Source organism: Gymnodraco acuticeps, unplaced genomic scaffold, assembly GCF_902827175.1.
Source record: "Gymnodraco acuticeps unplaced genomic scaffold, fGymAcu1.1, whole genome shotgun sequence".
Lineage (NCBI taxonomy): Eukaryota > Metazoa > Chordata > Actinopteri > Perciformes > Bathydraconidae > Gymnodraco > Gymnodraco acuticeps.
The window spans coordinates 229,527-255,248 of NW_022990779.1; the positions used below are offsets into that span (position 1 = coordinate 229,527).

The 25,722-nt window shown below is 41.9% G+C and overlaps 1 protein-coding gene across 1 annotated transcript; it reads left to right on the forward strand.

Moving 5' to 3' along the window:
- The first annotated feature begins 473 nt into the window (after window positions 1-473).
- LOC117557031 lies at window positions 474-25,192 on the forward strand. Its single transcript, XM_034232705.1, has 10 exons — window positions 474-2,205; window positions 2,304-3,000; window positions 3,153-3,232; window positions 19,385-19,513; window positions 21,019-21,266; window positions 21,757-21,950; window positions 22,140-22,160; window positions 22,270-22,363; window positions 23,572-23,747; window positions 25,173-25,192. The coding sequence occupies exons 1-10, from the start codon at window positions 757-759 to the stop codon at window positions 25,190-25,192; spliced, it is 3,108 nt and encodes a 1,035-aa protein (XP_034088596.1). The 5' UTR covers window positions 474-756.
- The last annotated feature ends 530 nt before the right edge of the window (window positions 25,193-25,722 follow it).

Consider the following 25,722-nt stretch of genomic DNA (forward strand, 5'->3'; position numbering starts at 1 on the left):
CGACCCGCCTTAGGAGGCACTATTCCCGGATACATTTTATCCATTTTAACCCCTTTCTCTGGTTCTTCCAAAAGTTAACTTTAACTTTTTCTGACAGGAATGCAAGGGGAGTTGCCAGGGGACTCTACCTGCATTATGAGGCACTATTTCCGGACACATTTTCACCATTTTCACCCCTTTCTCTGGTTCTTCCAAAAGTTAACTTTAACTTTTTCTGACTCTGGAGGAATGTAGGGTGAGTTGTCAGGGGACTCGACCCGCCTTAGGAGGCACTATTCCCGGATACATTTGATCCATTTTCACCCCTTTCTCTGGTTCTCTGGTTGCATCCGTCTCTGGATCATGGAAGAATGCATCCGCTGCATGAGGACTTTGGATCGGATACAATTGTTGCCTGGATGACCCCCAATCATGGTTTTACCAAACTTAACGTTTTGAACTGGTCTCCGGAAGAAAGTAAGGGGAGTTGCCAGGGGACTCGACTCGCCTTAGGAGGCACTATTTCACCCAGTTTTGGCTCCCGCCTTGCCTGGATGATAGGACCGATAGATGACAGGGATCTCTGCCCGCCTAACGAGTGCCTAAATGGGACACCTTTCGCACGATGATGCAAATGGGTTATTTATTGAAAATAAACCGGAGAGATTTGACATGGGGTCTTTCTAGTTCGCTGAGTGCAACTTTCTTATTTTCACCTATCCTTCTTTGTCCCCCCCGGTTCTATACATTATACTGGTGACACTTCCCGGTACCGAAATGCTCAGGCATACAACAATGATGGCGATCGGTTGTCCTATCTGTAATAGTCCCTACCGTGCCCTGAGCAAGCACCTGCTGAGGAACCATAGTGTGCGTAATTTAGTTGAAAGAAGAATTCTGCTGTTGTTGGCGAAAGGACGGATAAACATTAGGCTCCATCCCTGCATTATTGCAGGATGCGAGTACATCGGGACAAGGCTGGACCGCCACTTGTACAGAAACCATGTTGAGCTGTCCCGGCAGGAATTACATGTGGTTTTAACTAAACTAAAAATGAAAGTGGCCACGAAGAAGCTTCATGAACTCAGTTTGACAAACCCCACAGTAGCAATGATTACCTCTTGGGATGTGGACACTGTGGGTGATGATGTCCTGTCACAACCTCCACCCTTGTCCCCAGTGATTAAATGTGACAACCCGGACTGTAAGGAATGGAGGATGGATGCAAACAGAATGAAGGCTCAGAGGGACATATATGCTGCTGAGGTGAAATCCCTGCGCTGCATGCTGCAGCAGAGGATTAAACGTAACCGAAAGAGGATGAACCAGAGGGCCGAGGACCAAGAGCGGGTGTTTCTAAGGAAACGATCCCGAACAGAGTCAACACCAAAGAGGCTGTCCAAGTCCAAAGGTCCCTCCTGCAGGAAGTCCCCCATTGCCTCTCACACACCTGTATCCAGCTCCTCAGAACCTGCATCCATAGATACCGAGGCCTCGTCATCCTCCCCTCCCATACATTCCCCCTGGTTCAGCGGCAGGGGCCGGGGGAATCGAATGCGGGACATTACATTCCCACGCATCATGGAGAAGTATCTGCAAGGCTACCGGGACCATTATGAGGGCATCGATCCAACAGTGAGGCTCCAAGAAAACGCAGTCTCCAAAATAAGCAGAGTCAAATCATTCCTAAGCTTCATGGCACACGGTTTCAATCGCCTGTCTGACTGGCTCTTTTTGAGGGATCTGAAGAGGATACGTGGGTGGTCCCGGAGCCTGATAAAGTCAAGCCTACAGGTCACGACATCTGACTTATATATCAAAAATATATCACACTTTCTCAAGTACATGAATGAAACACCATGCAAGGGGAGCAGGCTCAACCAGAATGACATGATTTTAATCACACGGGAAGTTGCTGCCATCCTGAAGTCCATGAGAAAGAAGGTGTTTATCCACCAGATGCAGGTGAAGCGGGACAAGATGGAAGGTCTGCCAAGCCATAAAGACATCATGGCATGTTTGACTGCGGCCAAAACTCGCATCCCTCAGCTTCTGGACGTGATGACCAGCAATCCGACTCACGCAACCCGGAGCCTGCTCTATGGGTACATGACCCTCAATTGGAGCTGCATTTATGGGCACCGTCCGGGGGTCTACTCCAACATGACCAACACGGAGGTCCTAAAGGCGGAGATAACTGGCACTGCCTTTGGCCACCTCATCCACGTGAGTGAGCTATTAAAACATGTGTTTATTCTGGCAGTGATACACATGTTGTGGATGATTGATACTTGTATTGACGCTCTCTAACTCTGTCATAACAGGTAAGCAACCACAAGACGGCCAACGCGTTCGGGGAAGCGCAGATGTACCTCACCATAGAAGAATTTGGATGGATGAAGAGGTGGCTGGAAATCAAGGGGACGCTGACCGGCACCAACAACCGCTACTTCCTCTGCATAGCGGGGAAGAACCCATCGAGGAACCTTGCCACCTTCCTGAGGTTGGCATGGGCTGATGTTGGACTAAAAGGTCCCATTAACTTCACCGACCTCCGCACAGTCCACGCCGATAATGCGAAGAGGTTTCAGGACATAAGCAACCACCAAAGAGTGAGTGATTTCATGTGTCACAACACTGCAACTGCAGACACATTTTATGCCAAGAATCCTTCTTTGAAAGAGGCTGCGGACATACGAATGCTCTTCACAGAGTCACTGCAAGCAGCGGCCGCAGCAGCATCAGGGGTGAGTGAAGACAATTTGGGGGACATTGACATCCACAGTGACCGTGACAGCTCTGGAGAGGAGCATAGCCCTACTCCCTACCAAGACTCCACCGATACCGAGACGTCAGATGAAGAATTATACAAAGACTTCAACGCTTGGAGAGCGGCGAAGAGGGAACAGTCAATGGCCGAAAACAGTCCCTCAGACACGGGTGAAGAGAGGGTGCCAGCCTCTGCACCAACTTCACCCGATACGGACAATGTTGCCAGTGACCAACTTGTAAATATGCAATGTTTTGTTGTTCTCAGTCCGCTTGTGCTGGATGAGTTAATAATGTTATAATGTTATAAAGTGTCAATGTATATATTTCTGTCAATAAAGTTTGTTAAAATTACTTAATTTGTCCTCTTTTTTATAACCCAATATGGGTGTTTCCCCTTTAAGATCCCCAGGGGCACGAGGTTCTGGTGGTGTGCATGAAGGGGTTTAGTCCGCGTGAGGAGTGCTCAAATGTGGGAGGATGTGTAAGGCAGAGGAGGGTAAAACAAGTTAAAGTGTGAACCTCCAGCAGGGCAGGTGGTGCTGCTGTGAATAAAGCCGACTATGGAGTCCGATGGGCGGACTGTAAAGCACCGCAAAATACACCCCCTGATAGGTAACCAGGGCCATGAGAACATCCTCCACAGGAGGGTGGGTGGTGCTGCTGTGAATAAGGCCGACTATGGAGTCCGATGGGCGGACTGTAAAGCACCGCAAAATACACCCCCTGATAGGTAACCAGGGCCATGAGAACATCCTCCACAGGAGGGTGGGTGGTGCTGCTGTGAATAAGGCCGACTATGGAGTCCGATGGGTGGACTGTAAAGCACCGCAAAATACACCCCCTGATAGGTAACCAGGGCCATGAGAACATCCTCCACAGGAGGGTGGGTGCTGCTGTGAATAAGGCCGACTATGGAGTCCGATGGGCGGACTGTAAAGCACCGCAAAATACACCCCCTTATAGGTTACCAGGGCCATGAGAACATCCTCCATAGGAGGGTGGGTGCTGCTGTGAATAAGGCCGACTATGGATGCCGATGTGCGGACGGTAAAGCACCGCAAAATACACCCCCTTATAGGTTACCAGGGGCACGAGTTTCTTGAGGGTGTAATCATCTGGGTTTAGTCCGTGGGGGAGTGCTTAAGTTCGGGGGCCCGGGGTCCCAAGGTGCGCGAGGTTATGGAAGTACGCATGTCAGGGAGATATGCTGGAGGTCTGTAGTCCGTGTTTTGGGGCTCTGTGAGCGGCCACATAGAGGTGGTTTTCCCGGTGTATGTCATGGAAGTCTGACATAGCCTGTGTCCTGTGAAATAGCCTGTTTGCCCATGTCAAATCTTATTATGAGGCACTATTTTGGGTTACATTTTATCCATTTTAACCCCTTTCTCTGGTTCTTCCAAAAGTTCACTTATACTTATTTAGCCTGTGGAGGAATGCAAGGGGAGTTCTCAGGGGAGTCTCCCTGCATTATGAGGCACTATTTTGGGATACATTTTAACCCCTTTCTCTGGTTCTTCCAAAAGTTAACTTTAACTTTGTCTATTTATTCATAAATAGCACATTCTGAATGACCCAGTGTACACATGGTTGTGTACCTCTGTGTCACAGCCCGCTGCTGCTCTCCCTCCCTGCATTATGAGGCACTATTTTGGGATACATTTTATCCATTCTGTACATTTGGCTTACCGCGACTGGTAGTTAATGTCGCTACGGGGGACGCGTATATCCCTAAGGTATGGAGCTAAACGCCCCAATAACAGACTTTGTAATGATATTAAAAAGATGTTAGGCTAAACACCCCTGGCTAATGATAGCAGCACATATTACTAGCATGTGGAGCGAAGACAGCAGTCAATGTAAAATAATTAGTATTTATGTAGCTGAAGGTAAGCGCTGTTCAGCTAAATAAATAAATACCTGTACTAGGCTACTGGTTCGAAACATTTACTTACACTTTGGTCAGTTTATCCTCCAAATAGAATGTGGTGGTATGCTCCTCCGATTTGGTCTCCCGCCTCGACTGCGCGCACACACATTCACAGTCACGGCCACACCCAACAGAGCAACAGCCAGTGATCCACAGAAAGAGAGATTGTAACACTGGCTATGTAATTAAATCAACACTCTAGAGTTGTTTGGAGAATTCAACATTTGACTCCCTGTTTCAACACCAACTCGTTTTGAATAATAACTATCTTGGAGTTGAATGACACTTAAAATGAGTTGAAACAACTCTATATTAAAATTTCCAACTCCAACACTGAAAATATAACACTTTTGATTTTGCTGTGTAGTTACTGGTTTTCAGTAACTAGCACAACACTGCGGACGGATATAATAAATTAAACCTAAATGGCTCGCGAATTATACTTTGTAAAGTCTATGTGTGGGGAACCTTGCTATCTTACCAGTTAATATGCAACTCGCAAATCTGTCTCTCTCTCACTCTCTTAATGTTGGTGCGCAAATGCGCTTTTTTTCAAATGATCCGGTGCTCTTTTTTGGCGGGGGGGGTGCGCATGCACACCAGTTATATATATATATATATATATATATATATATATTAGGGCTGTCAAACGAATAACATTTGTAATCAGATTAATCACAGCTTAAAAATGTATTAATCATGATTAATCACCATTCGAACTATGTCCAAAATATGCCATTTATTTATGTATATTGTTGTGGGAATGGAAAGATAAATGAAAGAAGGCGGATATATCCATTTAACATACAGTAGGCCTATCTATGTTTATTATAACATTTTTCTGCGTGTCAAAATGAAAGACAACCCACACACCTATCAATCATCAAACCGTGGGGTCTTAATTCATTACGTGTTGATTTATATCAACGGGGGAGTACTTCAGGAAAGTCGACAGAGGGGGCGGCTCGTAGAGTACTTCTTGACCACAGAGTGTGAACGTTGTGATCAGCTGTTTTAGCGCAGTTCTCCAGTGAAGGGGGGGGGGGGGGAGTCTCCCTCCGCAGCCGGTTGGCGTAGTTTTGGCACAATTCCGTTGTACAGACCGACGTTAACAGCAGCCCTGTCTGTGCACACGGAGACCGACTGTCGTCCGGTGATCTAACCGCCTTCTGGAAAAGCTTCACAAGTACGTCGGTACACAAGTGACGGTACGCATTTCGGATTACGCACATAACCTGCGTACCAGTTATGTGCACCCCTGTACTACCATGGATGTATAATAAGAACTGGATACAGCGTGGGAGGCGGGGCCTCATTCATTCCTATGAGAGCTGCTCATTAGCGCATGATGATAAAATGGCCCAACTTTTGAGAGAGTGAAACGTCACAGATTACCCAGCATGCCTGAGAAGTACCCGTATGTGCACTCATAGAGCATGCGCAACTTTAACCAAAATGCTCGTTCACATCAAGCACGTCAATTTGCGTACACGTAACAGCACCGTGCGTTCATGACAGCATGGTAATGGTTGTTGTTAACATGGATTTGATATGAACGAGGCGGCAGTTAGCAGCTAGCGGCTAGCTAGTAATGATGCTAATGTACACATCAATCGTTATGTACTTATATTACGCTGTAACAGGATCTAGTGATATCCAACAGAGCTTCATTTAGCATGAAATTATTATTGCACTGTATATATATATATTTATATACAGTGCAATAAGCTTCTTAGTGCAATACGAAGCTACAGGGACGTTAATAATGTCGGTAATATTAACTTTATTTAATACAACATTTACGGTACAAGATTTAATCATACAGCCCATGTAGTATGATAATGAATTACAGCAAACATGTGCAATATATCCATAATTACAGCTCTGTGGGATGGCAGTAAGACAATATGGATCCGTTCTTATTGTGCATCCATGGGTAAAGATAAACGCAACTCACATTGGTTTCTCATACAGCATCTCTGTAAACTACGTGTATTCACTGAATTTCACTCTCTGCCTTTAACGGCTCGTTGTAGCTCCAATAGCTACAGCCCCCCCACCCTCCCTGGGAGCACAGTGTGCTCTGATTGGTCGGGACACGTAACATGAACGTGCCGGGCGGCACGGTCCCGTGGGTTAGATGCGCGTTCATAATGAAGAGGGAAATAACTGTCAGAATAACGTTATTAGCTAATTTTTACAACTTGAGGAACGAATGTTTTTAATAAGGGCTATACAACTGGGTAGTTTATTTAGTTTTAAAAAAATTATCCAACGAGTTACAGACCACTCTTTCCCCATGTAAGTCAATGGGAAAAAGTGTTTCCGGGCCTGGCAACCAAACGGAAGTGTAGTACCGCCGTTTGGCCAGCACGAATATTTTCATCTGAGTCCGGCGCACTTCCTGGGGGCTTGTGTACTTCAGCAAAAGTATTTTCCGTCGGGACTTCCTGACACAACACCACGCCATTATCAAAGATGTTCTATTGAGAAGACGATCACTACGTGACAAAAGTTTTCAAAACCGTGGCTACTGAAATCAATCTTACTAACTGCTGTCTGTGCAATTTACTCCGCGCAAGTTGGCAGACTTTATTTAGCTTACTTTAACATCATTTTTCATGGTGGGGCTAAGCCATTTCTTGGTATGGGTGTAGCCTACCCCAGCCATACCCTGGCGCTGCCACTGGTGGCACGTATGGGGCGGGCCATTCTGCACATGCGTTAAATATTTTAACGCAATTAATTCCAAAAATGTATTACCGCCGTTAACGCGATAATTTTGACAGCACTAATATATATATATATTCGCCTATGTGCTAGTGACTTATCCGACCGGCCCACTTCGGTACTGGCCCATCGGGATTCGTCCCGATGGCCAGTCCGCCACTGCACCCAGCCCACGTAAACTGTCAACGGGGGGAGCCTCGCTGCGGGGAAACGGTGGACCAAGTGTCCCGATCGGAGTGGGAATAATAATAATAATAATCCGTGCATTTTATCCATTAATTTCCCCAACATTGTGGTAAAAAAAACACACGTTTAATCCATGTTGGTGTACTACAACTACAAAAAGCATCGGTTTGTTTTCTCATCAGGAAATGCAGACCGGCTCAAACAAACGATTTTTAATCATCATCCTCACGATCATTTAATGTATCATATGTTCGCCGAATTGACATGAAAGCACTAATAAATGTAGTTTCATCCACTTGAGTTTACAACTACAAAAATAATCGATTTGTTTTTATATCACATACGGGAGGAAATTCAGTAGCTCTCACTACCGATTTTTAATCCTAATGTAATCATCATCTTCACCACGATCATTTATGTTTGTGTTCGCCGAATTGACATGAAAGCACTGAAAAATATGAATATACTGTAGTCAACTTCATTAAAACGTTATTAACGTGCCTAAACTCAGTAATTCACCATTTCTACGCATGACAACACACTTTGTCCGTGTTTGGCTCTCTCGCCGCACAGTGAAGCGTTCCCGCATTGACGTCACTTCCGGCTTCCCCCAAAACTTCAAAATGAGTCGAAGGAATTTCCCCGCGATGTTCGAAATTATTGATATTTAACGGAACGGTATCGCACCATCTTTTTTAAACTGACGGTTCGAGATTACTAGTAGCCCAATATTTCATTGCACAAAAGTTGTTGGGATGCTGTCACAGGCTCTTTAAGCTGTTAACCCCGACAGTGTCCTTAACATTTAACAACCTATGAATGTGTCATACCCACTTAACGGGAAGAAACTCAGCTAACTGACGCACTAAGCTATATTAACCATTTTTACTGAAACAAAACAGAAGTCTAAAGCCAAGCGTCTGAATTAGCACTAAGGTAAATACACCCAGATAATTCCAGAGGCGTTTTTTTTGCTAAATGTCTCTAAAAAGGTAAAATGGCACTTGTTTTGCATCATTGTTGATACAGGGTCATTATTATATGTTATAGTTTGGATTATCCCATCATTCAAGGGTGGTTTTCACTATAAGTCATGTTTTTTTTGTGGAGGGAAACTATAATTTACATGTTTTTACTTTAAAATAAAAACATCTATATTGATTCTAACTGTTCTACCTCCAACTCACAGGTTTATCATTGCTTTGAAAAGAAACAGTATTAATTCATTAATATTTACTTAAGTATGAAAGTGTAGGTCCACAGTTTAGACCTGTGTAGAGCTAACTTTGCATTAGTTAACTTGAAGTGTTAATGTATTTTATTGTTTAATGTGTTGTGTTTTTTTTAGGCTGAAAAATTGATTCTCCGTCCAAAATACCACAACTGCAGGACAGCGAGGCGGAGACACTCCGGGGAGAGGGCCAACTCTTCATTGTAAGTAAAACATTGAAATGACAAAAGTATTTAAGTAAGGGATAATGTGCAGCAAGGCGGTCATTATGGGGAAAAGAACACCCGACAGGCAGATCAGGAGCCCGACGCGTAGCGGAGGGATCTAGATCTGCCTGAAGTCGCTGTACATTATCCTGCTTATTACATGGCCACATTCTCAACAAAGTAACGATAGAGGGTGACGGAAAGGTCCGTGTACTCTTTGTCAGTTTGTTTTTTCGTTTTAAACAAAAGCCAAAAAACGGAAATACCAGCCTTTTTCCGTGTTTTTGATTTAAAACGAAAAAACGGGAAACCAAAGCCGTTTTTCCGTTGTTGTTGTCTGAATAAAAAGACCGATAACGAGAAAACCTAAGTAAAAAAAGGTAAGTGTACGTTTTGTTAGTTTGATTTTTCGTTTTAAACAAAACATGAGAATAATGGAAAAAACAGCCTTTTTTCGTTTTAAATCAAAAACGAAAAAACGTAAAACCAAAGCCGTTTTCCTGTTTATGTTGTCTGAATCAAAAACGGATAACAAGAAGACCTAATAAAAAAAACGGTCTGATTTTGATAACAACTTCATTCGATTTTCCGTTTTGTTTTGAGGAATGAAGAAAAGCAGTCCGCTGGACCGGAAGTTAAAGAACATATTTCAAAATAAAAGACACAAGGATATAATGGCTGTCACTACCCGATCTGCAGCTCTGCCCGATCTGCTGTGCGCATGTGCGAGATGGTCCGCCATATTGGACAACGCCGGACGGCAACCCAAGTAGGACAAAATTGACATCTAGACATTCTGAACCATTCGCAAGTTTTTACATGTGACAAAATATGCATTGCGCATTCGCGAGTTTTTACATGTGACAAACGGTGATTTGCATTGCATCTGACAGAATGAAGACTTTTGTGTTTTATTATTTGGGGTTAAGACAGAGCCTATCATACTGAATACATATTAGAGCAAATCTCTGTTATCAGTCCTTTTCTTCAGACTATTATTGCTAAATTTAAAAGAGTCCTTACCAACAGAATGTTACTCACACAATTCTAGAAGTCACCAGTTGTTATCCTGTCAAAATCGAGTTGCACACTATCATTGACCTTCCCCCTATTTTGTATGTACTCTTAATATTTAATTGTTTTCATCAAATATAACACATTCAACAAAACATGCTGCCGACCTTAGGCAAGGCAAGTACATTTATATAGCACCTTTCAACACAAGGCAATTCAAAGTGCTTTACAAAAAGACATTTAAAAACAGTCATTAAAAAGCAACACAATCTACATTACAATGACTCTAAACATGTAATAACGTGCTTTAACCAGTAGATGGTGCGGATTAAAAAACGTCTAATTTACAATATTAACACAGTTATACTTAAGCAATAGCTCAGGCCGTGGTATATGCTCATTATATCACAGCTAAGGGGCATGGTTCGGCCCGACGCGAAGCGGAGGGTCGACAACCCCCTTAGCTGTGATATAATGAGCATATATCACGGCCTGAAGTGAGCTATTGCTTTTATAAAACGGTTACCAAATGTGGCAATATGAAATAAAAATACACTCTAATTTAAATAGTTGTTATTAGTAAATAATGATGTTCATAATAAAATAGTCCCTCCGTTGCCTTCTGCGCGAAACATAGTGCGAGGTGGTTGCTAGGCAACAACACTAACAGTTAGCGAACATATTAGACAGAGAGCGTTGATCCATTATCTGGCTGTTAATTCACATTCATGTGTATGTTATCGTTTATTGTGCAGCCACTGAAAACCTGTCCAGCATCAGTAGCATGGCTTACGAGGTCACTTGTATCGGTTGCGGTTGTTCTGGCTGTTGCTCGGCGTGGTCAGAATATTGCTCCACTTTCTCCGGTCCCCGAGATTCTGCTTCCAGCAGCTCTGGAGAGAGCTTTCGCACCTGTGGCCACTAACGGTCATCATGACTCTGCTTTGGTTCAAGACCCCATCAGAAAGCTTTTGAATGGTGCTACTTCTCCAGTTGGTCTACCTGCTCTTCACGTAGCTCTGCATGTCGTCCTTTAGGTGCTTTTTTCCCCTGGAGATAGGCACTCCTCAATCCACTCCTCCATAGTAAGACCGAAGTTCGAAGTTAATCTTAAATGTTTCTATATGCTTTGTAAGTTTGTTCCGTAACGGAAGAAATGTAAATATATTTATAAAACTGACAAGTCAAATCAAGCAATCTGATTGGCCGATAGTGTTTTTACTGACCTCTTTGATCAGATTGCTTGATTTGACTTGTCCGTTTTATAATGCTGTTTATATATTTTGTTATCCATTCCACACTGTTGTTTTGATATTTGTAACAAAAAGCGATGGGAAAACGTACATGTTAAAAGTCATGTAACCAATTAGATCACTTAGAAACCTGAGTTTAATCACTTGCATGGGATTTATTCCATATCTTTATTCAAGAGCGTGCAGGTCTTTAAATTTGAGAGCATACTTTATTGATTTCACGTTCAGAATATGTATTTATTTCCCTCAAACCCTGTCCTCACACTCAAATAGTACCTGCTTGTACTTAGATCTGCTCTGCTTCAGCTCAAACAGTACGCTTGCACTCAGATACATTGCTGTTTACAGATTTCCTGTGTTCCAGTTTAAAACCTTCTCATCGCACTCAGGCTGTGCGCTCGTGAAATGTCTGCTCTCAGATTTCTTCTGTGCGCGCTCGGATCTTTAGTGCAACAACCGTTCTTGGGTTATTCCAGAATTGGAGGACAATTTAGACACCAACATTTTTGAAAAATCAACCTTTTATTTTATAATTTTTTTTATGTATTCAGGAAAAACAGATAATAAACCATCAAAAAAAGTGATTTGCCCAGCTAGGCATCAAATTAATATTTTCCAATGAAGAATTACCCCTGTTACTCTAATTATAGTACAGGGTTGAAAGTAACAGGGTTGAAAATCAATGCTAATTTGAGCCTTTAACCTCAGGAATTATTGCTAGATGTAGTATGTAATGCTCTCAAGGCAAGGACAAACTTGGATATCTAATGCAAGAAAGATAACTTTTAAATGAATGCTTTATTCTGATAATATCAGTAACAGGGTTGAGTGGGTCAGAGTGCCACTCTTTTAAGACTGAAAAGATTGTAAAAATATGAAAAATAAAGAGAGGACTTAGTTTTGGTCTACCCATGGCACTAGCACATGGCTTGCTGATGTCACTTCCACTGTGCCATCTGACTTACAGTTTTTTCACTTCCTGTGCCAATCTAAAAAGTTTTGGGTAACAGGGTTGAACGCATGTTGAGGGACACACCTTCTGTGCAAAATTACTGTTATCTAAAATATGTTTATGTTTAACAAATTGATTTTACCATTACAAGAGACATATCAATAGAATAATACCAAAAAAAGTAAATAAAATCCCTATTTTAAATGTTATATTCGTTTTTAGATGTTACAATTAGACATCCATGGCAACCAGAGCCATAATCAGAGATGGGGTCGTTACTACAAAAAAGTAATATATTACTTTTTAAAAAAGTAATATATTACTTTTTAAAAAAGTAATATATTACATATGACTTTTTAAAAAAAGTAATATGTAATATATTACATATGACTTTTTAAAAAAAGTAATATGTTACTCTCTACATAAAGTAACTTGTTACTTTACTCGCAGGGCCGGCCCGCCCCTCCCTGCAGGCAGATCACGCATACTGCTAAAGTTTCAAATGTTCTCTTTAGTTCAGTTTCCATTGTCGCATAAGACTGATCCAGATCCTGAATGTTTTCCTATCTGACCATGGCTGTCCTCTGTCTCCTGCTATCTGTATATTTTGCGCAGTCTATCTCTGCTCACGCTGTTGCGTCGGCGTGTTGGCCATGTGTTGCACTGGAACCAGACTGGAGCACACCGCAAAGACTTCAGCCGAGCACGTACGAACTGCGCATGCGTGAGTGGCAATAACTCGGGGCATTGTTAGTAACTGTAGTGTGATTACTGAATTATAAAAGTAGCGCGTTACACTACTCCGGTACCGACAACAGTAATATTATTACAGTCACGCGTTACACCCAACTCTGCTGATTTTTTGTCCCAGTCCGCCACTGAACGTAGCTATTATGTAAGGTGCTGGTCGTATATATACTAACTGTGCTTTCCCCCCCAAAAAAGTTGTAAATTAAACAAGTGAAGTACATGTTATGTTATAAAGCCGTGGAGGGCGGTAGTTTATAAACCAAAGAGTAACCGCCCTTACCGGACGCTCTAATAAGTAAAGCGAACGCACCCGCAAGGACACCTGGGAACAGACATTTCACGAGCGCACAGAAACAGCCTGAGTACGAGGAGAAGGTTTTAAACTGGAACACAGGAAATCTGTAAGCAGCAATATATATATCTGAGTGCAAGCGTACAGTTTGAGCAGAAGCAGAGCAAATCTAAGCGCCAGCAGGCACTATGTGAGTGCGAGGACAGGGTTTGAGGGAAATAAATCAATAAAGTATGCTCTCAAATTTAAATACCACACTCTTGAATAAAGATAGTTAATAACCCCCATAGGGATTCAGGTTTGCTCTTTGTTGTGCACAACACTGGAGGCCAATTTTGGAAAGTTAGAGGAAGAGGTAATAGCAATCTACTGTATTTTGTTATTTCTCTATTTTTCTGTAGGCCTATATGGCCCTCGGTGAAAACAATTGCGATTATGGCCTGCATGTTTTTCTGTCCTAACTCAGCTGTCAGCTTCTTAGCAGTTTAGACAAACATCAAATTCACAATGTAGACTAGTTGGACAAAATAATGTTTAAAATCGGTTCCATTTACTGTGCGAACTGTTTTAGGGGTCGACTGTATGAGATATTGTACAAGACTCAAACATGTCACAAGTCATAGCTAATCTCACATTTCTAAGCAGATGTCTCAAATGTTTCTTCTTCACATACACCTCAGTGTGTACAATAGATAACACTCCTATTACAGTAACAAACACAAGAAAAAGTACAACAATGCAGGACGTAAAATGTTTTAATTTTAGAATGTCACAATATTGAATGACTGAACTCCATCCCTGCCATTTCGAGTTCTCCGTCCATTGGTCAACGCTGGGAATGTATTCTTGTGACATCAACCAGGCATTTGAGTCCATGCTTAAAATGCTCTGGCTGATTATTTACAGCATTGTCCAAGAGAAAACTGACATCTGGGACCTGCTGAGCAAATTCCCTCTCTGCAGCTTCCTGGTCCTGGGCATTATGGAAGGGGTTGGTGCCAAAGTGGGACTCCCGTGTCAGCCTTCCAACCTCTTCATCGTACCAGTCGGCAGCCACTGATGCAACAGGCAAAAGGTCTGGTTCGACTCTCTTCGGGCATCCCTCTCTTGCCAAGTAATTGGGTATACCCTTCCCTAAAATAAGTGTAGCATAAAGGATACATTCATTGCTTTAACTATACATTGATTTTTTTTTTAAAGAGTCTTAAGAGCAGAGGTGTGAAGTCAAGACATGATGAATTATTTTGAAATTCTGAGATGGCTTTAGACTTTCCTTTTACTCAAAATATATGTGTATGTAATTAGATTAGACTTTATCACATCTCTGCTTGAGAAACAAACCCTAACACAAACCTGGAATCCTGTGGGCATTCCATGCTTGCACAGCACGCTCAACTCCGAGCTGGGCCAATTGGCAAGTCAAGGATGACACGCAGTATTTGCTCATGTTGTCCTCCATGTCCAGCTCCTCCTGATCCACAAGTTGGATCAATGCCAGTTTCAACGGGTAGTTTACCCTATTGTTTATTTCAGGCCAAATTCTTTCGATTGTATGATTCTGTCAATGCAAAATATAGAAGATATAAGCTTTTTTTTTATAGATTAATGTACTTTCTTACACACAATTTCATAATTATCATCTACCTTTAGCAATCAATTAAGAAGAAATAATGAAGAAAAGCGTTAATTAATTAATTACATGTTGTAATTTACTTTGAAAAGCAGAAAACTCTAAATTATAATCAGGGGTTGTACAATTCTTAGCTTGACTGTATACATTACAACTCGGTTTTCTAACTGAATCACCTTTGTTGATGGAGTTTGCCGGTATGGTGGCCTCTCTGTGTTGTGTTGTGTCGCTGGCTGGCTAACTTCTCCTGCATAAAAAGAGTTAAATAGAACTCTTTTCCATGGTCCACTCTGACCTGGTCCCACATGCCATGCTCCATTATTGCACTTCTGCAAGAAAACAGAATAAGGTTACCAAGTCGGATACAGCAGTATGAAGAGTGCGGCTAATGGTGTCATCCGTAGCTGTCTGTAGAACAATTATAGTTGGTCTTGTGTTGTCAAGCAGATCAGAGGTGAACAGAGTTTTGACTTGCTGCTTAAAAATGTAAGACCTTTTTAGGATCATTATGAATGCAAATCATGAAAATGCAAAGTAGAGTTTTTCCCATCCATACTAAAAAAAAAGTACAACGGATATGAAGAACTTCCGATTCGACTAATGCCTTTATCATAATTTGAGTGTTTTCTTGCACACGGTGCAGCAGGCTTGACATTTGTATTTTCATCAGGCTTCAACCAAACTTGCACTTAAGCAGGGCTCGACATTATAAATGGCCCGCTGGCCCGGAAGCACTATTTAGACACCCCGGGCCAGCATAACGTACTTTCCACTTGCCCGCTCGGGCCACTAAAAATATTGTTTTAAAAAAAATGTTTCCTGTGGTATTGGTATTTTGACTAGCAATTTAGTTAAATTGTTTCGTTTATCAACGCTACAACATAGCGTTCCGTGAGTCGGTTGTCGTTGTTGGGTGAAAAGCAAACAGCGGTTTGCTGCGTAGCGCGAGCAGGCTCCCGTGAGCGGGAGCGCGCTCCTTCACTACAGACTATCGCGCTACCTGACCTAACCATTCGCCAAAATGTATAATACCAGCGGTAACCGGCCAAGCGCCGGGCCAAAAACCCGTTACTTCTAGAAGTAGATATTTTTGGGATAAGAGGAGACCTTACATTAACCCATACACCACACTGCGACACACTAGCCCAGGGGTGGCCAACCCGCGGCTCTCGAGCCGCATGCGGCTCTTTGCCTAGTTTCATGCGGCTCTTCAGTTCATATCGAATTGTAAATGTGTGAGTTTGGGGGAGAGACACTGACTCCTGACTAGTGTTGCACGGTGTACCGATACTTGAAAGGTATACCGCGATACCCTGCCGTTAAAAACGTTACGATTCTTAGGCCTATCGGTAGGCCTACTTTAAGAATGACGGGGAAAAGTACTCCGGTGAGAAAGCGCCGTTTTAATTCGAGCCGTGTGTTCAGCACTCTGCTCCCAATCCCTGCACTGCAGCCGTGCCTGCAGTCCCTCCCTCTCAAGCACGCTCTAAGTTCCTCCCCTCTCAAGCACGTTCTAAGTCCCTCCCCTCTCTCGTGCACGCGCTAGCTGCCAGAGCATGTGAGAAAACGAGAAGCATGGCTGCAAGTGGGAGTGCAGCTGCCGCTGCGCCTCGGCTTGTTGACAAAAAAGACGCCAGAAGCGACATTTTGATGTATTTTAGCTATATCTCTGACAGTGAGGGCAAGCCTACGGACACCATGAGGCCTGTCTGTAAGACATTTATTAATTTTATTTAATACGAATTCTTGTCATTTATTTTATTTATTGTTCTCATTGTTTAAAAGGTTGTGTTATGGTTATGGTTCTGGTGTGAAATAAAGCACAATAATTACATTTAAGACTGTTTCCCTTTTTTTAAGAAAAGTATCGAAAAAGAATCGGAATCGAAATTCTTGACTTGGTATCGAAACCAAAATGTTGGTATCGTGACAACACTAGCTAGCTACTCCTGACAGTTAAACCTGATATTTAGTAGGTCTGTTAAGTATTGAATGTTGATAATTCTGACATAATTTGGCCGGTCAAAGTTGTTTGGGCTCGGATAAAATCGCTCCGTTATTTTCGTCGCGTGTTACTTTCGTCCCGGCTCTCCCCCATCTCCCCACGTATGTGTGGTGTCAGGTGTCAGTATGAGAGGATGACAGCGCGAGCGCGTCTAATTTTGATGTGGCCCAAGAGCCAATCACAATAATACCTGCGATGCAGTGAACCAATCACCTTTGAGGGGGGGAAACCTATCGTTGATTAAACATTATCCAGTGTTTCCCCTACCATTGTCTTGGAGGGGCGCTGCGCCCAAAAAATATATATCATTTTTTTTTAAATATATATATAGCACCAAATTGCAAATAATCTATAACTACTGTCACTTTTCACATTGAACATGTGCTCTTTTATTAAATAAACTAAACGCTTTCATTTTAAGTTGTGAGTTTAGTGTTTTTGACCCTAAGAAACACTGATGCATTAATCAATACCAATAATCCACAGCTCCTCTCTCTGCTCCAGAGGATTTAAAATATATATATCCCAATGCCACAAAAATGCATCAGTGACGTGGTTGAAATCTTGTCTCCAGAAAACAAAAAACTGAAACAAGCGGTATCAGTGACTGTGTGTTTGATGTGGCTCTTTGCAGTAACATAGAAAAAATGTGGCTCTTAACCTCTGACTGGTTGGCCACCCCTGCACTAGCCGGTTGTGCTCCAATATATTCTGACCGGCATGCACAATTTACAATGGTGGTTTGATTTTGTACTTTTGTTACAGCGTGATCAATATAAGTTTATTTAACTTCATAATCCAATTTAAGGCAGAACATTTAGATAATTGGATTTAAACTGTTAAAGCACTTCATGAAATGGGGATGATTTCCACAAGCTGTTAGTTGTTCTGTACTTTTTGTTGGACACGGGTATTTTGAAATACCTGTAAACCTCATTGTAGATAGTGAGGTTGTTCTTCACAGGCATAGTGGAACGCCCAACAATTTTGCTGGAGAAGCCATCAATCGCCAGAACATGAGTCACACCAAACATAACCAATTTCTCATTTTGGTCCATGTGCAATTTGTGACCAACATAGGCCGCAGTATATGGAACGGGATTGAGGTTCCTGGCTCCCTTAAATAGAGACCAAAAAAAACATCAGGACCTCATTATAAGGGTATAGTAAACCATACTGAAATATTAGAGAAAAATCACAATTCCATATAAAGCACTCCACTTAATTTGTATGAGCTGCCTCATCAAGGGTTTCTGAGAAATAACAATAACCATACATCCAAATAATCTAGGCTACATTTAATAAGCATTAATAACAACATTTGTGTTGTTTGGATTGATCCAACTACCTCTCAAGCGTGGATAACTAATGACGCTACATTTGATTAAACCTACCTGACATCGTGCCCTATGGTATGGTTGGTGAATGTTGCGCAACACATGGCCCACACGACCCTCTGATGCATGGACTCCTGCAGCTGCAAGATACCCTGTCATCATCTTCCGGCCATAGGTAGGACCAGTCTTAAGGTAAAGATAAGATAGTAATTATCAGTGTTAGTTATAAAAATGATGTTAAAGATGACAAAAATATAAATATACACACATGTATAATAATAATAATAATATTCATAATGGATGGAGAAGTCGCCCACAGGAGGCAGGTGTCTGTAGCAGGTTAGCCAATTGCTACAGTACATAACACACATATAGTATAATAAACGCAAATACACAATTACCATTTGTTTTAATGTATATCTCTGGGACATTAATGTCATATAACATATTGTAGCCCAATATTACCTCTTTTACTGAATTGAAGACAGCAGCTTCCAGTTCATGGTCGGTCACTCGCTGTCTTGTTAAACCGTGCTCTCTACAAAAACGGCGAATGTTACTCATGGATGCTCCTCTTTGCATGCCACATTCAAAAGTCAAGTAGTGATGTATCTTTTCATCACTACAGCCACTATGTAACATTTTTTTAATAATTTCTAGGTAAGGTTGTAGGCTGGACTCCATCAGCTCGTTCGAGTAGGCGTACAGCAGCAGTGGTGGTGGGTGACGTTCAAATTCAGAGCAGTTGGCGCACTAAAGTCTGGTCCACTCCTTTGGGACAGTTTTAAAAGCTGCAGTCTCTGTCATTGGCTAGCTCCTGTTGGACCCCTCCAAGTAGAGTTTCTTGTATTTTGCAGGGGGGTCCGTTGAGATCCGCCCCCGAAAATAACATTATATATTAGAATTTGCAGTTATTTTTTATTGAAAATAATAGCTTCATGTTCACATGTTTCAAATGTTTATGACGTTTAATTAAGTGGAAGTTAAATATGTTTTAGCTAGACTATTTTAAAAGTTAACAGTTCATTTTTAAATGATTACTTCCGGCCGCGTTAAATATAGCGGCAATCCGAAGTTCTGTTAATTTGCGCCAAGCTGAGACCGTTGACAATTCTTCCAGCTAGACCTCGACCACACTTGTAACACCAACATGTTAGAGCAGGATCACGTGAACCTCTGGCGGGGAACTAGGACGATTCGAATTCGTGATGTTGACATCACGCTGGAGAACATAGGCAGAATATTTAAGGTGAGTAAAAAATGTAACGTTACAACCTCGCCCAAAGAGAATATTTCAAATTGTATATCTCACTTGCTGTATTTAACGTCAGTCCAAGACATTCAAAATAGGATAAGTTCAAATGTATTATTTTCCACACTTATACCATTTAGCGTATACGCCTAAAGTTAGTCTCGTATTTGTTGGAGTTTGTTAATGCCACATATTTGCTGTAAACAGGAGCCGTATTGCGCCTTAATTGCACGACAGTATGCTATATTTAAGGCGAACATAGTCATACTTTAACGACCAGATGTTGACATTTTTGTTCTCATTGTTCAGTGTGTCATTTTCCTTATTTGTGGTATTTTCATGTAACTTTATAGTAGTAATAATTAGAGTTAACGCGTTAACCGTACATGTTCACCTGGGAATTAACTAAGAGGCAGGCAAGTTAAACTAACAGGATGACTGAGGAGTAGGCTTCGGTACCAAAATCCACCTCGCTGCTTTCTGTACTGTTAGACGGGGGCGGAACATATAGCGAGCACTGTGGCAGGGTTGGGAAGCTAAACTCGATTCCGAGTAACGGCCCGTCCACACTACAGCTTCAAAAAAGTTTTCCAACGCGTCTGCCCATTCACTTTGAATGGGGTGACGTCACGTTGCCTCGCTTTTCGCCGAACTGAATTGTGGGTAGCCCCCTGCACGTTCATGTTACGTGTTCAGCACTACATGCGTTTATCTTTACCCATGGATGCACAATAACAACGGATCCATATCACTTTACTGCCAGCCCACGGAGCTGTAATAATGGATATATTGCACATGTTTGCTGTAATTCATCATTTGTAAAATAGTATACTACATGGGCTGTATGATTAAATCTTGTACCGCAAATGTTGTATTAAATAAAGTTAATATTACCGACGTTAGATTAACGTCCCTGTAGCTTCTTATTGCACCGTGTGCATGGGCACGGGAAGGGGGGTGCTGAGGGCGCTGCAGCACCCCCTAGCGGCAGGCAGGTGGTGCGGAGCTCCGACAATTCCACCTCAATAATATAATACATTAACCGTGCTTTACGTGAACCTCATCAAGACACTCGAGAGGACGGCAGGACTGTAATTTCCCGTGTTCAGTAAATGCAACAGAGGCAAGACAGCTCTGACAGCTCAAGCCCTAGCCAATCAAACCGCGTCTAAACTGGGAGAGATATCCCGCCGTTCATTTCTAACCCCTAACCCCCAGTTGACAGTTCGCTAGCACCCCTCCCCCCCTTGACAATTCACTAGCACCCCCCCGCCCCCTTAAGTGAAAAGAAACAACTAAGATAATAACACATCTTGATCTCTAACTGCTTTTAGCATTTCATTCTTCCACACCTGCATTGTTTTGTAAATATGTTTCTTTTAAACTTGTGATTAATCGGATTAATCACAGAATTTCAGTGTTAGTTAATGTGATTAATCCGATTAAATATTGTAATCTATTGACAGCACTAATAATAATAAAGCATTGTATTGTATTTGCAGCTGACACCCTCGAGCATTTACTTAATTGCTGAGACTGGTGTGGTCCTGTTGCCAAGCAGCCTGGGCTACTTGGGCAACATCGAGACGGAAGGGCGCTATGAGGTTTGTGGAGAGGATGTCTCCACACCATCCTCATCTGGGCACCCAGCTCCGCAGCCGGCCCAGCCAAACCTATTCCGCTTTGGGGGAAGGCCTGTGGCCTCTGCTGGCCGCGCTGGACCTGCGGCCGCTGTCAAGAATTTTTCCAGGTCTGTTCTAACCTAGACCAAATTGTGTGTGTGTGTGTGAGGGGGTTGGATCCGTTCCACATTCATATTACCCGTTTACATGATAAATGGATGCACCGATCAGGGGTTTTGGGGCCAATCATTGGGTGGGTGGGGGCTATGGGGATCTTCCATTTAAACTGAAGACCGGCATATCTAAATCTCATAATAAACGGAGCGCTCTCTCTCCTTCTCCTGACAGGCAGCCCGTCCTTATCCGTCTCATGCATCTCACTAATCCAGTAATGAGTGACCCGACAGTGAAGAATAAACATATTTATAACTAGTTGAGCTTGTTCCAGAGGTACATAAAATAGCTAAGTGCTAGTAACCTGGATAATCATATTTGGGTTTATCATAAACGGGATATGTTTTTTTTACATGTTCAAACACATAAACGGGATACTCCAATAACTCGATCATAAACGGGTTACTCATGTCCATAACACACTCTCTTTGTCTCTCTCAATAGGATCATTTGTATGGGAAGAGTGGAGGATGGAGTCCTTCAGACGGATGGAGGAAATCTCTACATTGATTTCTCAGAGAGAGATGCGACTTTGACTTATTTTACCGACAAAATAAAGTCTGACCTGGGCACAGAGGAGGAGGTTGTCCTCTGTGACGGGAAGGGGAACCGAATGCTAGAGGGGGCCGGGACAACTGGTATGTTATTGTAAAAACTGAAATGCTACTTACGTTTATTTAATATAATTTTTCATTACATGTCTTGTATATCAAGTATTGTTCTGATCTTGTCTAATTAGCTGATTTATTTATTGATTTCACTTTTAATTGTATAACCTGTCATTTCATTTGGTATAATCTGATAATTGTTGCACTCCTGGCTGTCAGGAAAGGTCAATTATGTGAGAAGTGAGTTAGTTATGCCTTTCGTCTAAACTAAAAAAAAATCTTCAAAAATGATGTGTTGAAATTGATAAAGTAATAGTCATTTGAAAACTACATTTTATCTTCTTTTTAGGTCTGGGGTTTTGGAGGCAAAATGCCAGAAAGATGGTGGCTCTTCTCATCAGCTCCTATCAGGAGCTGATGAGGAGAAAAAGGAGGAGGACAAGGTAACAAGCATGGGGAAATGCAAGTCTGCGTCCAAATGGTTGGAAGATAAGGAGGAAGGACAATCAATACTGTATATAGTCAATGTGAGGTAAAGTGTGTCGCCAATATAACCAGTTAAAACTCCATGTGGCGATGAGGTCTTAAAATGTATGGAAAGGGTCTTAAAAAAGGTCTTAAAAGGAATTACATTTGACTTCAGGATTCCTGCATATACCCTGTTTGAACACCACCTTACTAAGTGACAACACAAGCAAATATTGACAGAGACCTCTCTAATTTCAGTCAGAAACAATATACCGTAATTTTCGGACTATAAGGCGCACCTGCATATAAGCCGCAGCAGCTAAATTGAATGATGTGTACATATATAAGCCGCACTGGACGATAAGCCGCAGGTGTTTTAATGTTTAATTACCATATGTAAGGGTTCGTGCACAGAGGGGATTGTCGGGAAAGAGATGGCTGTTTGAGGAAGCTCCCATTTCTTAACATTTCAACAAACAAGTTGCATATTTGCATAACGTATTCAAGTGTTACCATTTAGTGCAATAGTAGCTACAGAACATGTACTGTGCTGTGTAAACTGTACTGTATCACATAGCGTTTCAGACACACAAACTTTTTAACTTTCAAACTTAAACGGTGCGCTCCCAGCGCACGTACCGGCAGGGTTTGTGCATGAAAACTTCCTTTGCACAAACTGTCTCGCTCTCGTAATGTCTGTCTGTCTTGCTCTCGTTCTGTCTCTCGTACCACTCTCGGTTAAACTTTTACTTTTGCGCGCTACCTGTCTCACTGTTTTCCGGCCTCCAGCTTTTCCCGCTGGAGCCCGCCGCTTAAAGGTGGCGGGCGCGGACCGGTCATAGAGCCCATAGAGTTAAAGGTGGTGGACTGTAACCTGTAAAATCCATAGATTTAGGAGGTTCCCTAGTGGCCGTTAGCTGTAAAAATCCATAGATTAGCCGCACCGTTATATAAGCCGCAGGGTCGAAAAATGGGAAAAAAGGCGCGGCTTATAGTCCGAAAATTACTGTAGTAATGCTATAGTTGGAAAATAAAGTGGAGTCATAAATAAGTTACATGAACTAATGATGACCTATATTATGCTGAATAAACATTAACACGTTACATGATGAAAATCATTGATGTGGAGAGGGAATGTGTGTGATGTGTTGTGTCTAAACTAACACTTTTGTTAACCCCCCAGTGGTATTGATTCCGATACTGTGGAGAAGGTGGAGGAGCTGGTGCTGGCAGCAGAGGAGCTGCCAGCTATCACACAGGCCCTGCGGGACCTCAGCCGGTACGCCCAGGCCAATAAGGCCTTGACGACTGACCAGGTGTCCACCATCAAGGCCACATTTAAGTGCCTTATATGCCGAGGTTAGTAACTTGCATACTAATTCTACACAAACTAGCCATATTCTAAATATTTTCTAATTTAAGTCATTGCATTATACTCTTCAAACTGGTCAGTCCCGTTAGTGGGTTCATCATTACAAACACACTGAACTGACCATCTTTGTTCAAAGCCACAAGGATTATTTTAGATTCTAGTGCAGATACCTGGGATTCAGAAAATAAAAAAAATATATACATGCTGCATTACAGGGAAATGTGTATAAATTACATGTAGTTATTTTCTGTTTGATTTAATCTTGCAGCCTTAAAACAATGGCATCTCGACTTGAAACTTGTACTCAATATAAGTGTGATGTGGCTGCAATGATGCTGCAACTAGCAGATACACACATACACATGGATGTTAGAGTCCTACAATATGGAACAAGGGGTTTAAAAACACATACGGAGATACATACCGATATACAAGAGAACTTCATCGGAAAATCTGAGTTTAAAGGGTTATCCCATTAAAATGAGAATCACTGCTGACTTTAGTTAGATATTGTTATTACATACTAAAATAATGTAGATAAAATGTACATGCCTGCATTTTTGAAAAATAACTATCTAACATTTGATGCTGATATTCCCAGCTACTAAAGTATATGGGAAAACATATATATTACACACTGTAACATTAACAGGTAATATGAGTCAGATGAAAACTGCTTGAGACTACCATCACAATACTTTTTTGAAATTGGTCTAATAAAAACACATGTATTCTTGCAGATGTCATGGAAGATCCTGTGGTGGCACCATGCTGCCGTAGCCTGGTTGGGTGCCGGAGGTGCATTACTGAATGGACTGAGAACTCGCCTCACTGCCCTAAATGTAGGGATGACTCCTTCCCAGGGAGACTTTTCGAAGTGACAGGAATGGAAGAAGTAATTGATGTGTTAAGGGGTATTATTAGGGGTTAGTGTTAAGGGGTATTATTAGGGGTTAGTGTTAAGGGATATTATTAGGGGTTAGTGTTAAGGGATATTATTAGGGGTTAGAGCTTTGTTTTTGGTTGTTTGTTCATCTTGTGTGGTTAGGGGGAGTTGTGGAGTTGTGTTTGTTATTGTTAAATAAAGCCATTAAAAAAGTTATTCGTACTGAATGTTGTTAAATGTTACTGAACTAAAAAAAAACGTTTTGTCTTGATCAGATTTTGAGTGGGTTACAAATATGATCATTACTTTATATATCTGTATCTCATTACTCTGAACAACTGCAGTGATTTAAGAAACACCAGACATAATTCTCAACATACATGTTTATTGACATTAATCGTAATATATATATATATATACAGACATTTGAGGCACCTGTGAATGTAGGACACACAGAGGTCTGTTGTCCTTTGGATCAAGTCTCTGTCTCTGTATATGTGTTGAATCAGTATATTTTCCTCTTTAGGTGACCTCAAGAGACTTTAAGATGATAGTGTGTTATTTGGGTGGGACTGTATGAGGTTCTTATCCAGTCAGTGTATACTCTCCAGTAGACAGCGGTTGGCATGACCCCAGTTTGTAGGAGAGACAGGAGTACCAGCACAGCAGCAAAACCTATTGTATCCATCCAAAGATGAAGGTCCACTTGAAAGATACGATTTCAGTTTAAGCATTAAATAATGTACACTTAAACTGATATCGCTTTTTTGGGTGGATAAAATAAATGTTGCTTCTGCCCACGTCCTCAGCAGTGCATGGCTCTGCTGTGCCGGGGCTCCTGTATGTTTCTCCACACGACTACTGTAGGTAGTACACTGATTATGGATATATACCACACACTACCCCACTTCAAAAGACCAGAAATATCCCGTGTGTAGTTTTAGTATTTGAATTACAATGACATTATTCTTAGACTTGCCATAGTTCTTGGTTTGTACCACTGCTGCTCTGCTCTGTACAGCTGAGTACTGGGGACCCACTGGGAGTCATGTGACTGGAGCAGGAGAGTAACACAC

Coding starts and splice junctions, on each gene's coding strand:
- LOC117557031 (XM_034232705.1), top strand. CDS start 757: ATGCTCAGGCATACAACAATGATGGCGATCGGTTGTCCTATCTGTAAT. Junction 2,206..2,303: donor CCTTTGGCCACCTCATCCAC/GTGAGTGAGCTA, acceptor CTGTCATAACAG/GTAAGCAACCACAAGACGGC. Junction 21,267..21,756: donor GCTGTCAAGAATTTTTCCAG/GTCTGTTCTAAC, acceptor CTCTCTCAATAG/GATCATTTGTATGGGAAGAG.